The sequence below is a fragment of the Leuciscus leuciscus genome (genome assembly GCF_965113295.1).
Source record: "Leuciscus leuciscus genome assembly, chromosome: 19".
NCBI classification, from domain to species: domain Eukaryota; kingdom Metazoa; phylum Chordata; class Actinopteri; order Cypriniformes; family Leuciscidae; genus Leuciscus; species Leuciscus leuciscus.
In genome coordinates this window covers 10,777,936-10,792,765 of record NC_138743.1, presented here as the reverse complement: position 1 = coordinate 10,792,765, position 14,830 = coordinate 10,777,936, and the positions used below count along the sequence as shown (strand labels likewise).

At 35.5% G+C, this 14,830-nt stretch overlaps 1 protein-coding gene across 2 annotated transcripts in view; it reads right to left on the bottom strand.

The window, feature by feature from the left end:
* Positions 1–745: 745 nt before the first annotated feature.
* itpkb (inositol-trisphosphate 3-kinase B) overlaps positions 746–14,830 on the bottom strand; it is a 33,148-nt gene continuing 19,063 nt past the window's right edge. For both annotated transcript variants that reach the window (XM_082148226.1, XM_082148227.1), the window contains exons 3-8: positions 12,530–12,629; positions 12,137–12,350; positions 10,288–10,492; positions 6,514–6,615; positions 4,930–5,001; positions 746–4,328 (exon numbers count right to left, since the gene is read on the bottom strand). In XM_082148226.1, coding sequence (XP_082004352.1) covers positions 4,116–4,328; positions 4,930–5,001; positions 6,514–6,615; positions 10,288–10,492; positions 12,137–12,350; positions 12,530–12,629 — 906 coding nt within the window. In that variant the 3' untranslated portion in view covers positions 746–4,115. The remainder of the gene's footprint in view (positions 4,329–4,929; positions 5,002–6,513; positions 6,616–10,287; positions 10,493–12,136; positions 12,351–12,529; positions 12,630–14,830) is intronic.

The following is a 14,830-nucleotide window of genomic DNA, read 5'->3' as shown; positions in this document are numbered from 1 at the left end:
CCTGTTTGAGTTGCGTTAGTAGTGTGTTGAAACACACGGTTAAAGGCAGGGTAGGAGATTTGTTCCAGAAACCTTTTTTGTTATGCTGATTGAAAGTCTCTTCACATCCTGATAGCAATCAAAGGTGTTTTTTGAACATTCAAACATGAAAACCTTTTCTAGTAGACTCCAAAAACAAAATCAAGACTTTGAAAAAGGGCAAAAATAGGTCCCCTTTTGTAGTATGAAAAAACTATGGAAGTCAATGGGGCCCATCAACTGTTTGGTTACTAACATTCTTCAAAATATCTTATTTTGTGTTCAGCAGAAGAAAGAAACTCATACAGGTTTGGAACAACATGAGGGTGAGTAAATGATGAAAGAATTTTCATTTTTGGGTGAACTATCCCTTTAAGATTGTCAAAAGATTACGTTTAACTATGTTATTCAATTATTTATCTAACTGTTTTTAAAATCTCTATCACCAGATAAAGAAAAGCCAAACCGTGTTTTATTTTTTAAAATGATAATTTTCTCCTGTAAAATTGTACAACCGAGCATAATTAGGCTATTTAATTGCTGCACTGACATGGCAAACATAAAGCAAGGTAGAGATGCAAGATCTTAAGTTTCCTAAAACATAGATAGAACACAGCACAGATATTTAGGTCACAGGAGAATTTTGATGTTGTGTACTGTAAATGTTCCTTGTGTTAAACAGGCTGCAGCAAGCCCGTGACCAACATAAATGCAACAGGGTCAGATGTCACTGGTTTCAGAGATTTATTTTCTTGAAGAGACAGAGCACACTCTGAAGACATTTGCACATTTTGTTTTACACAGCAATGAGCTTAGCTTATATTACAGTGAACCACTACGTCACCAAGATATGGGAAGCCAAACAAACAAGAAAAAAAAAGAAAAAAATGCAGCTACATTTAGTGTTCTTGTGCAAAATGTAACAAAACATAAAATATAAATATGAGTATGCGTATGACACCACTAGAAATTCCCACAATTTTTGACCTCACAAATATGGCATAAAATGTAAAACTTGAAGGGCAAGAAGAAAGACTTGGTCAGTTTTGTTTGTTCTCTGTAATACAGCACCATCAACAGCAGGGGAAGCCCTACTTCCATGTTTTAGCTTGTGTAGGGAGAAAGCACATCTGGCTTTAAGATTTAGTACAGAAAAAAAAAATGCATTTTGGAGTGAATAGACCTGATTAAAGCTGCTGTAAGTGTTTTTTTATGCCATCAAATCAAATGCAAAAATAATTTTTGGTTTCCAAACAAGTCGCCTTTTTCTTTCATTTTTCAGGTTATTTTCAGTTTAGTGCCATAACTGCACCATTATGATGGTTTTGAAGAATGAAAAATGTTTCCTGACTGTGTTTTAAAAGCCAAAATTTCCTAGCATTGCTTTATTATATTATTATTTATGTTTTAGGGTGTATATATATATATATATATATGTGCTATCTAACAGCAATTTCTCTTTTTTTCGAACACCTATTTCAGTGGTATCTGACTGTCAGGTAATGAAGATTTATCTATTAAATCTATTAAGGTCTATTAAAAAAAATCACTTACGGCAGCTTTGATTTGACCTATTTCATTTTTCCTTTCTATTTTAAGCGTGTTTAGGGAACTGTGGCTTTAGGACAGGGATTTGAGACCTTTTGTCCACTCTGTTCCTTTTTGCATTCGTAAAAGGTCATTTATTTAACAACAGCAAAATCTATATCAAAATATATGACGGGTAAAAAAAAAAAACAGTGTGGTGACATTTGGTTCGAGGCCTCTCAATAACCCATCTGCCTTTACTGTGTGACTGGAGTGCGTGGCGTTGACGTCCCGACCTGTAGGTCTGCCCTAGGTTTTCCTCGCCCCGGGCTAAATCAACAACGAATAATCACTGATTGCGTTTATGCTGGTGTCAGCACATGGTTTCCATACTGACCAACAAATTAGTTTTTATCTCCAACGATATTTTGCTTTGAGCATTATCTCATTGTTTGGCGGTATGCAGGGATGGTTCATTTGCATGGCAAATAGTCATGCAAAACAACAATCACCTCTCTCAAACATGATGCGCTCAGACGAGTGGTGAATCAGCATTCAGAGGCACTGCATCGAGCGGCGCCCTCAGGCACTTTTCAAAGGAAGAACAACATTTCTTAAGGCTCTCGTGACAATCTGTAATGTTTGAACTTGCATGGAATGCTTGACATTTTTGCTCAACAGATGTGTAGATTAAGATCACAGTCTGTATTAATTAAAAAAATACATTGTAGCTCTTACAAAAGCTCTTATTTGAACCTTAGTATAGTGACTCCTTGCTGTTTGCAGCCCTTACTGATTTTTAAATACAAAAAGCAGTGCAGACTGTGACAGGGAACTTGAAAACATACCACAAACCGGTGTTGACAGATTAATAATCTCCTAGAACTGGAGCCACTTCCTGAGAAAAACTTTGACACTCAATTAATTATTTTGGGCACTTGTGGATAGGGCTGGGTAAAAATATAGATTTTCCAATTAATCATGATCTTCATTTGAATAATTCTGATGTGGATTCTTAATATCCCGTTTGTTAAGTGGCGGCGTGATAAAGTATTTGTACCGCGCTTCCCATCCTACAGATGGCACTGTGTTCAGCTAAAATGACTCACTCCAAATCAACTCAATCTTCAGTGACACAGCAACAAAACAAAAATCATATTTTTAATATCATAGTTAGCAATATTTTAAAATTCGCAATCTGTTTTGAATGTGATGCAATACAAATGACGGCAAAAAAAAAAAAAAAAAAAGTCTGGGGTTGCATGCAAAAATGTGTCCAGTGGGTGAATCACAAAGAAAATATTCTTATGAGTCGGGTCTTTCAACATAGTGCGACCAGTATACAGCGATTTAGATGTCTGAATTCCCATGGGACCTGACTTGTGCGACTCCAGGAAAATCTATATATATAAAAAATACAAGTTACCCAAATTTAGTTTATGTTTGAAGGTACAGAATGTTATTTGTCTACTGTGCAAAATGCTGCCAAATGCAACAAGGTGAGGTCTGAGGCGTTATATGTGTGTGTGGGAATTGGGGGGAAAAATAGCCTATGACACCGGAGAGGGACATCTTACTGGAATGGGACTAATCTGTACCTGGGGGACAAAACGTAAGATTTGTGAGCAGGAGCAGAAAAAAATATGTATTTTTTTAGCGGGAGCGTAGCCTCATTCCCAAAATGAATGACTCAAGTCAAAAACTTTAACTGAAATGCATCCCCAAATACATCGGAATCATATTAAATTGGATTGAAGTCCGGACTGAATTGAGAGCTTGTTAATTGTAATCAAGAATCGTAACCGAATTGGAAAATCTGTATCGATACCCAGCCCTACTTGGGCACAAAAACAGAGACTGAATTTAAGGAATGTCAATATGAAGAATTGAAGTATAAAAGCACAGCGTAAGACCATCCACCAAATTGGATAAATTAATTTGTTCTACTATAGGCACTCAGTATAAATGACATATTTAACAGTACATTAACATTATCTTAACAGGGTAAAAAAAACTATAAAACAAATGAATATTGTTAGAATCCTAAAAATATAAATATATCTCAATAAACATCTTGTTGTTCATCTGATTGTTAGGCTTTACCATTATATATATAACATTTAGTTTTTTGTTTCAAATAAGAAATGGTGCCTATAGGTGAGAATATTTTTTTTTAAATCATAACATTTTCCTGCAGCATCTAAAAACAAAATATTAAGACGATCATGAGTAAAACAGCTGCAAGTGCTTCACACTTTTCCGTAACACAAGCATGTTGAAAAGAACGCACATAAAGGGAGTGTGGCTTTAAGATTCACCCGTTTGTTAAAGCGCTAGCTGCAAAGATCCTATTCACACATGTACTGAACTAAAACACTGGCATTTACACTATATGTACAGCATCTACAAGTTTACAAACATACACACTTGTTTAAAGGCCATTGCGGCTGGTATTCTGTTTTACAGTTTTCTTTTTTGGTGAGACGGGGGCGATCGGTTAGGATAGCTTTAGGGGGAACCCAGCGAGGTCTTGAACTGTAGTGCGGGCGAGAAGATCGAATCCTCTTACTCTAGTGGGGTTTAGGGTCTAGCATATGGGAAATAATGTCTATGAGGTGGTCTAGGCCGTAGAGGTAGCCGTCTTCTCTGTTACCCTCCACCCAGGTGGCCCTGTGGCACAGCTCCTGCCCCTCCGGCAATGGTGTGGTCTTCCCAAAGTCTATCATCCACACTTTTGCCTGGTCCCGTTTGTCATGGACGAATAATAGAGAACTGCCAATCACCTGAGCACGAGAGAGGGGAAGAGTTACACGTGCACAACACGGAAATGCGTTAAATGTCAAGAGTCTGTTCCTTGGGTGTCGCATCTTTAAATGTTTCATCACAAATTCACTCGTAAAACAGACACAAAGATCCTGTTTCCATCATATTTGTGCAGCAAACATACGCTCACTTATTAAACAGATAGTTGTGCATAACTGTGCCCAGTTTTCCACCATACAGTTTGTTTTTGTTATCTATTAATGTGAATAAGCACGGCTCTGTGTTTGCATAGCCTGTTCTACCTCCTTGTATTAGAATAAAGTTCTGACACTGGCAATGCATGAAGTTTATCTAGTGTATTTGTCTTTAAAGTTGATTAAAAGAGGTTGTGTAATGCTTTGCATACAACCAAGCAGCTCTTCTGGCTCCAAGCATCCAGTGTAAACAGATAATTACTTCAGAGCTGGTCGTTGCATAGATGCTATTGTGTATTATACATTTTCCCCATTTTCACATGCTCTCATCACATGGGTGCGTAAAAGGTTGCATTTATTAATTCCACCATGGTCGTTAGTGTAACTAATGTGTCTTAAGATGATAAACAAAAGAGTGACTGTTTACCTCGTGCGTTTTGAAAAACGATGAAATTTCCAAAGTGTCCCTGATCTCTTTCAGACGGTTCAGATAGGAATGCTTTGGGAAAAGAGATAAAGTGTAAGTAACAATAAAACTATAAAAATACCCACAAATGTAGTGTCACAAATACTTTTTCACAATAATATTGGATGCATGTGATAAAAAAGCAATAATGTAATGAGAATAAGCCTTTTTCTTTAAATCTGCATATAAATTTCATAATTGTATATTTATATATACCCAGGTATAGTTTATTTTGTAAAAAAAAAACTTATATGAATTGAAGACAATATCAAGATTTGTTTGAACCTTTTTTGAAGAGTTATTTAAATGTGGCACCTCTACAATAATGTTCTATTATGTTAGCTTTAGTTAATTGCTATAGTGAAGTATAAAAAAAAATACATTTCTTGCATTTATTAATATTGTTCATTTCTACACATCCTAATACACTTTTAATATTTAAAATTGTTAAAATTAACATTATTTAATATATGTAACAGACATTAATTTTCAAAGTGCAATATTTTATTTATAAATTGACATGAACATAGATTAATAAATTGCAATAAAATGTTGTTCATTTAGTTTATGATACCTTATGCATTAACTAATGTTAATTCATAAATTAACTTTATTCTGAAGTTCTGATTCTATATATATATATATATATATATATATATATATATATATATATATATATATATATATATATATATATATGCACAATAAATAGAAAAACAAAAAATTGTTAAGGTTGAATTTAGTTACATCCCCGATTTCAAGTATATATTTGGATGCTAAACAGAGATTTAAACCATATTAGTCAAGACTTATCAGGAATTATTAGTGTCCGATAATCAGATCATACAGTACTACCACCACACTCGGTTCTAATTCATGCCAAAATAATTGCATTAATTCAGAATTTAAATCAGAGGTTATTAATTGTGAAAATAAAAGCAAGTTTATCTGGCAAATCTAAAGCACATTTATCAGATGAATCACAGAGCATGTAAGTGAATAGGGATGCACGTCAAGCTTCAGGACACACTGTGGACAAACATTGGGTTAAATAAATAGGACAAGTTCTTTGGAACTGTTTGTCTATAAGGCTTAACTTTAAGGAAACACCCCTGTTACAACATGGAAATCCTCCCATGTAATGTAATATATTTGTGCAAGTTGCAAACATCCTATTAATATTTAAAACAGTAAGATTGCATTTACAGTTCTTAAATGTCACAAGAATGCACAGTCGTGTGTCAACATCTGCATAATGCAAAGCGCTGTGTATTTGCATGTGTGTATTTCTCTGTATTATAATCAAGTTTGTATGCATCTTAAAGAGTGGTTTTCCCTGACAGCCGGTGAGCTTTCGCTGGTTTCAATCTATAACTCTGAAGGGACTGCACCACACAAAGGAAACCCTTAGGTTCACAAACCACCCTGGGGGGTAAATGAGAGAGTTTGGCTCCACCTGTCACTCACTTCCCCTCCTTGTGCCTCGGGAGACTTTGAAATCGTCAGAAGGCCCTAGAGCACATAAACACATGAGCGCAGACTTACCAGGATGTTCTCGTTTCCTTTGACGAAGTCTTGGAAGGCCTCAGTCACTTGTTCTCGCGTTTTGGTCTTTTTAAAGTCCCTGTTTACTGTTCCGTCCTCATTCTGTAGAAGGGAAAGGGAAGATGAATTCATTGTGCCGATCAAAAAAAGTAAAAAAAAAGAAAAGTATATACTGTATATATATATATGTATACACTGCCGTTCTAAAGTTTGGGATCGGTAAGATCTTTTATGTTTTTAAAAGAAGTCTCTTATGCTATGTATGATTAAAAATACAAACAGTCTGTTTTCTATTTGAATATATTTTAAAATATAATGTATTATATATAAACTCTGCTGTTTCTACATCAGGGTGTGGACAAATGAATGTGCTTCTAAGTTAAGACAGTAATCACAACAACAGGAAGCTCAACAGTCTGCATTAAGGTCTGGGACATATACCCGCAGACACGGTTAACTGTAAGAAATTTGTCAACCGGTAGAGATTTTGGACTATTGTCTCTATCACGGTTATGCTCATGTGACGTTGCTGTTCTGCATGGTAACAAAAGATTATCGTTTAAATGCGTTTAAACATTGCACTTAAAAAAAAAAGGGATTTTAAACCATTGAAGCGCAATAAGCAGCGTAAGAGAACTGATTTCGCTATATGCGCACCCTCTCTGAGAGACTGTTTGGTCAGTCTGAGTGACGCGCACACATGAAGCCGCTGTTCATTCAGCGTGTGAGGACTGAAATGAGTGCTTTTGCCATATAATTAGGCTTGAACGGTTAAATACACATACTTACATCTTTGCAAGTTACTGAGAAAGAAAACGCATGTGTAACTGTATTGGATCTGTGCTTTCGGTCTTAAAGTGACAGCAGCCTAATACATCGGTTCCCAACAGGGGGGTTGCGGCCCACAAGGGGGCCTCAGCGAGCTCTGTGGGGGGTCGCGTCATATTTTGAAAAGTTTTGAGCAATTTGCGTTAAATAAAAGTCCTTAACTTTTTTTCTGTTCAAAATTTATATAATGAGCGAGTTCATCATGAATCCATTTTCCAAACCGTGTTTTTGTCTTATCCTGAATCACTATGGTACACCTATAATAAGTGATTACATTGGGACTATTTTACCCTGGTTCGGATCGCTGCCGCTGCGGAGTAGCCCAGTACCTGCATGACTCGTCATAGACGTACACAGAGAGAGAAGTAGTTCCGGCTACAATGTTCTTCCGAAAGACGCATTATTCTGTTAATAAACGCAAGTTTATTATCACTCGCTATAGCGCCAAAAGCCTAAAAAATAAAGCCTCACAAATAACATGCAAGTATTGAGGCCCCAGACAGAAGTCATTTAGTAATAGCCTATATTCATTATTTTTTTACCTACACACAAGTGTGAATACTGATATTTTTGTTATTGCATTTAAAATAGGGCAAATTTATAGGCTACTCCTAGGCTTACATTTTTAAATTACAAAGGGCCTACTAATGTTTTTGTTATTGTATTTTCAATATTATAGGCTATTATTTGTGCATAAACATACCTGTTTATAGTAAACATACCGTTTGTTTGAAAACAACATATTGTGTCATCCTTGCTGCAAGCTTACAAGAGCAATAATATCATTAAATGTGAAGGGGGGCCCTAAAATATTTTCTTGGGAAAAAGGGGGTCTCAGACAAAAAAAGGTTGGGAACCCCTGGCCTAATATACCTGCTCCTCTGTGTCATTAGAAGAGAAGAAAAAAAGAGAAAATCTATTACTGCTCTTGACTGATAAGAATTTATGCATTTAAGAAGAATAAATGTATATTTAATTTACACAGTGAAGAATATGCAGGGTTTTTTATACATTTGATTATTTTATACAATTTATGTAGTATTTATTACAGTATTTCTAGAGCTTGAAGTTTTTCAGTTAGGTCTATTTAATTTGTGTCTTTGTTCTATTGTAGTTTGTTGTCCTATTGCTTGTAATTAGTTTATTTGTTCTTTTTTTATCACTGACTGTTGTCTTCTGTAAGCTTGAGGGTTTTTTTTTTTTTGGGATAGTGATATGAAATTTCAATAGTATAATTTTTTTTTAAATAATAAAATCCTTATTTAAAGCAATAAAAATAACTATATCGAGATATAGATATATATATCATTGAAATAACATTACTTAAATCGTGATTCGTGATATAGGATTTTGGTCATATCGCACATCCCAAGTCTGCCTGTTATTCAGAAAATACTTAATATAGAGCAGCCCAGGGCATCCCCCATCCACAAAAATAGCAAAAGAGGGGGAGAACCTGCCCTTTGTGCTAACGGAAAGTGTCAAATGAGAACCTATACTTCCCTATTCATGCAGGACATCTGCAGAGCTCTCATTAACGAAGATTTAATTTGGAAAATCATGACAGAGACCGAACATAAGCTTTCTAATCTCCTCATGCTTGTCTTAATGGAATCACGGCCGCCTGGTTTGGCTTAATTAGCTGAATTTTTTTCAACTTGTATTAAGTCTTTTTGACATTTTCCATGAGGGTGTATTTACATTATTAGGGCGGTGTATCTAGGCCGGAATTACAGAACTGAAATCATGTTGTGAGAGCGGCAGCCTGTCACTGACTGATGTTGAGCTCAAAGAACGTGCCACAAACAGGCTGTGTGTGTGACAGAAACATTCAGTCACAATCAACCTCTTGAAAAAGGCCAATCCTGCCCCCTCACCTGAGTGTGAGGTTCGGGATCTAATTAAAACGGTATCGTGATTTCTCAGATAAAACAGCACTGTGCTTCCAAGATCCCTTTTGTTAACTCATGATTAAAGTTAAGCTCAATGAACAGCATTGTTGTGGCATAATGTTCATTCTCCCAAAATAATTTCTTGTCCCGTCCCTATTTTTCTTTTAAAAAGCAAAAATCAAGGTTAGAGTGAGGCACTTACTATGCAAATAAATGGGGCCAATTTATGAAGGATTTAAAAGCAGAAATAGAAAGCTTATCATTTTATAAAAGAACTTGTATTACAGTCATTCTTGTGTGAAAGCTTGTGTATTTTACAGTAATTTTAGGGATTATAATGTATTGTTGTCATGGCAATGAAGTAAAACTGAATATAACATTAGATAGAAAAGGTTAGTAAGCAATATAAATTCATGTGTGGAAGCTTGTGTATTATTTGAGCTGTAAAGTTGTTTAAATCATAAGTTTTGCAGTCATTTTTGGGATTATGATTTTTGATTATGGCAACTAAGTAAAATTAATATCATGTTAACATATTAAGCATATTATGTCTCGTGGCTATACTTTTAAAACAGTGAGTATTTTAATGTTTATTAATTGGATTTATTTACTTCCATTGCAATTGCCTCACTATAACCTAGATCTTTGCTTTTTTTAAGATATTAAATATCAGTATTTTGCCACATCAATTGTAATCAACTTGTTTTGAACCTGGAATATTCCTTTTAACTCAAGTACTTAAAATGAATAAGGCAGAATAAGGCAGTATTTGGCACACATGGTAAACACTAGATACGTTTACATGGACACCTTTTGTATTTACATGAACGCTAAATAAAGTGACGTGCGCATTTATATATCACAAGCTTCAAATTAGAATATATTTTTTGACATGCGCACATTGCACGAATATACAGAGTTTCCCACTCTTTGCGCATACTTGTGTCTAGTACACACTGAGAAAGCAACTTTATTTCAACCTTTTAGTTGAGACGAGTGTAATGATGAAAACATGTCAAAGTTCCGTTAAAGCTTTTGTGAGCGAACGTCTCACCTTGATGCCCTCGATACGGAAGCCTAGCGTGGCGGTGGAGCTGATGGTTTCCCTCCACTGCATGTAGCGAGGCTTAGTGACCGCTTTCTGTTCTTGCTCCTTTTCCGTGGGGGCATCGGGATCCACCTCGATCATCTTCTGGTACATGTCAGATCTCAAGCTAGGCTTCTTCCTGGCTTTCGTCAACTCCTCTTCCAAATACGTCCTGCAAGAGGGGAGAAAAATGACCCACTGGCTCAGTTTCTGTCATTTAACTTGTTGCTTGTGTTGCATCATCAATCATATTCTGTTGAAATTTGTAGTGCCTACTAAAGTGTTGTTAGTCTTATTAGCTAATGGCATGATAACTAAATAAATATTTATTCTCCAACTTGACTTTTCTTGGAAAACACTCCCTTAGAAACTGAGAAGCGCACTGAATGTGTGTGAATCTGAAAGCATCACATTGTTTTGTTTGGCCAGGTCAGTAAGGATTCTGTTAATATCCTGACCATCTGGTTATCTCTATATTTGTCCATGGCTGCTGTCGTGATTCGGTCAGGCCTGCAACAGCAAACAGAACAGTCCCGGGAACAACAGAGATGAGAAAGTTGAAATGTGAGAGTAGGGAAAAAAGTGATGAGCGATGGACGATGTGTTTCATGGTCTCCTTGCACCAGCCACAAACAAGCACCGCTATCTTTCACCAGATTAGATGACACAGAGCTGCTCTGCTGCAAAATCTCTAGGGAGTGAGGTCCTTGTTCAAGTTCTTTGGTGCTTGGAATGTATAACATCTGTACAAATAATGGGTCAATGGAACTATTAATTTTAAAATAACATACAAGATTTTCAGCAGCGGACATGCTGTTGCATAAGTGGAAGATAAGAAAAGATGAAGATTCCGTTTTTGCAGGGAGGGGAATTTTTGCCGTACTTTATTTTGATTAGTGATTTATAGATGAATTTCTTTCTCTCTTTCTTGCGCTCTCTCTCTCTCTCTCTCTCTCTCTATTTCTTATATTATACTCAAGAGACAAGAAACTATTTTCGATTTGAATTTTGAACTCTTTCAAACAGGATAGAAGAACTTGTAAAACATTCTAGATTAGCAACTAAGCACAGTTAAGTATTATTCATATACTATTATAGTATTCATATTTTGAATTTGCTTTTTTTTGTTCAGTTTACTTTTTTTAGTAACAATTAGTTTTATACATTTTTAGTTTGTTTTAATAATTTTGTGCTTTTGTCATGTTTATTAGTTGTTTATATTTCTATTTAGCTTTAATACATTTTTATTACTTAATTTATTTCAGTTAGTTGCCAACGCAACATTTCTCATTTTCATTTAAGTTTTTAAAGTTAAGTTTAGGTAAGGTCTTTTTTTATATATCTACTGTAATTCATAATATTTTATTTTATTTGAGCTTTATTTAAATTAATGAAAACGATTTATAATAGTTTCAGTTTTAATACAATATACTGTATCTAAACTAAAAAAAGTAAGTTAAGTTTCAAGGTTATATACAGTCAAAGAGCATTACTGAATGGTTGCTAAGGTGTTGCTGGACAGTTGTCAAGGTGTTCTTGGTTGTTGCTATGAGGTTAATAAGGTATTCTGTGTGGTGCTAAAAGGTGTTGTGAGTTTTTTCTTGGTAAATGTTTGCATTGGTGTACTGGGTTTGTGGGGTATTATAGAATGTAGAGTGCTATATTGTTGCTAGGTTATACTGGGTCAGATTTAGGTGGTCTCTAGGTGGCTAATAGGGTGTTATTGGTCTTTTCGAGGGTTGTAGATAGATTTTCGTGAAGTAAAAGGTTAGGTGAGGCAGTGTAGCAGCAAAGTGGTCAAATCTCAGTAACTGACCTGACGCCCATCTTGCAGTCCATGACACAGGGTAGGTCAAAGTCTGCCAGCAAGTCCTCCATCTGATTGTACCTCTCTCCATCCTTCTCTACATCTCCATGGTAGGCGGGAACGTAGGGCTTTAGCACGTCTCTCATTAGCCTATCGAGACATTGCTGCTCACACTCACAGTGTTTCTTCAGGATGCGGCCGTTAGCTCCAGCTTTGAAATTGCCTAAGGAGAGCAGAGAGAGACAAATGGCAATGCATTGCATTCTCAGCATTACCTCAAGGGATATGTAGCGAGGATTCTTTCAAATATAAAGCAATTTACTATGCACTGTTTTGAATGTATCAACTGGCTTAGATTCATGAAAACTTATGCAACATCTATGGCTCCTTTTTTAGGCCTACCTGCATGGCCAGCAAGCTGGATCCAAGGGTACTTCTTCTTGAAGGACATAACAAATGGTGACCAGTGCACCATGTTCTTGATCTTCTTCCATGATTTATGCTGTTCAATGACAAAAAGAGAGCAAGATGAGTCCCCATTTAAAGTCATGAAATCAAAATTGGCTCGGATATACCTCACAATAGGGAAGAAAAGACTATTTCAACTTCCAACTTTGAGATAAAACTAAAACAGTGATAACAGGGTATTTTAAACAACATTTTCAAGCTCTTTGATAATTATAATGCACACAGTTTTTATGACATTGTGTTATTTGAGAGTGTAAATTGAATATTTATACTTTTAAAAATTATTTTTTCACTACAAGAGGAATTGTATCATGGTTTTTGTTCAAAAATATTAAGCAGCACAACTGTTTCAAAATTGATAGCATCAACAATCATAGCATATTAGAATGATATAAAAAAAATCAAGAATAATTCAGAGTTGCCATCACAGGAATAAATTACATTTTAAAATATATTAAAATAGTAATAATTTGTTAACTTGTAATAATATATAAAATATTACTTATTAATATTATATATATATATATATATATATACAGTATATACAGTATATATATATATATATATATATATATCTTGCCCATGTTATTTTGAAAAAGTAATTACTTATATAATGACATTTGGCAGGTGGGGTTCATTTTCCTACAACAAAACCCAGACTTACACAACATGCGGGGAAATAAACAAACAGGTCTTTTGCATGTATTTACATACGTTTGCTGGCACTCCTACAGTGGTCAGTGCTGATATCATTGTTTACACAGCATAGTAAATTTATATACAAACATACAATCAGATATCGCACATAAACAAATGCCGAATATGTGTAGTTGTATTTATTTTTCCAGGCTTGTTTTCATGCCAAGGTGAACCATTTCACCTGGAACCATCTCAAAATGTTCTTGCACTATTTGGACATACTCGCTCCCTGCAGAAAACTCTGTTTTCTAGTTCGAGGAAAAGCTGCTCTGTTGAGCCATTACACTGTTATTCCACTTCACTAAATGTCCTTGAGTGAGAACTCTTTAACTCTCCATGTTGGCATGGTAAACACATTCTTCATTCTGCTCTCAGTGATAGATTAGGGGTTTCCTCGGGTGACCAGGGAAACCTCTCTCCCCCCAAGCACATTTTGAGCCAGCTCTCCCAGGAAGAGCACTTCAATGCTAGACATGCTATGACCACAAATCAGCCCCCTTTCCAATCTAGAGAACCTGTCTGGCCAACAAACACAAGCCACAGAGTGAATTCACAATATGTTGAGAGGTGCTTTGTCATGCATTAAAAAAAGGGCAAGCTGTCAACAGATTCGACCATGAAAAAACACTTACTATCAATCGAGGTTTTTAAAATGCATTAAAATCAGAATTAAATTACAGTGATTTATCAGTTGACAGCTGTGACAGCTTTTTCTTCCTGAGTTGCTATGACATCATTAAAGGAATACAATTATGTTATTATATATTTATTCAGCTACATGTGGTTTCAATCCTTTGTGACACAGAATGTGAAATTCTCATAATGAAAGTGAATGTAGAGCTCTAAAATGACACACACAAAAAACACTTATCTTTGAAAACAAAGTTATCTTTAAAAAACTCCATATGACTTCTGCATTATATTTGAGGTCTTCTGAAGCCATGTGATAGCTTTGTGACCAAAATGTAAGCCTTTTTTTTTTTTTATTGAAAATCCTCCGCTAGAAAACCTACAGTATAACTGCTGTGACCTTGAGAACTGAATCAGTCAGATTTTTTAATAAAATCATTTAGATCAGTTTTATGAAACGAATCAAATGATTCATTGAAAATATTTAACTAAATGAATGTTAAATGATTTATTCACAGACTGGATGTCAATTCTTCTGTCATGCAAAGGAGAACTAGAGTGGATGTCAAGATTTTTAGTGAATACATTTTAGTCTGTTCCACATGCAAAACTATCACATGGCTTCATGAGAACACTTTTATAGTTTTAGGGTGCTTTTTGGAGCTTGACACATGTACATACAGTAGATAACATATGAGAATGCCAGTTTGATACAACATGAGGGTGAGTAAATGAAGAATTTCTCCTTGTAGCGTCTAAGCCGAAAAGGTCTGATTTAATTTAGTCTAGAAAGAGGCCCATAAAAGGTATGAACCATCATCTGAGAGCAGCAAGAGTTTTATCTGTCACATGAAGGTTGTCCTGTTCTGCTCCAGTGGAGGAAAACCGTTCCTCCCGCCCTTAAGA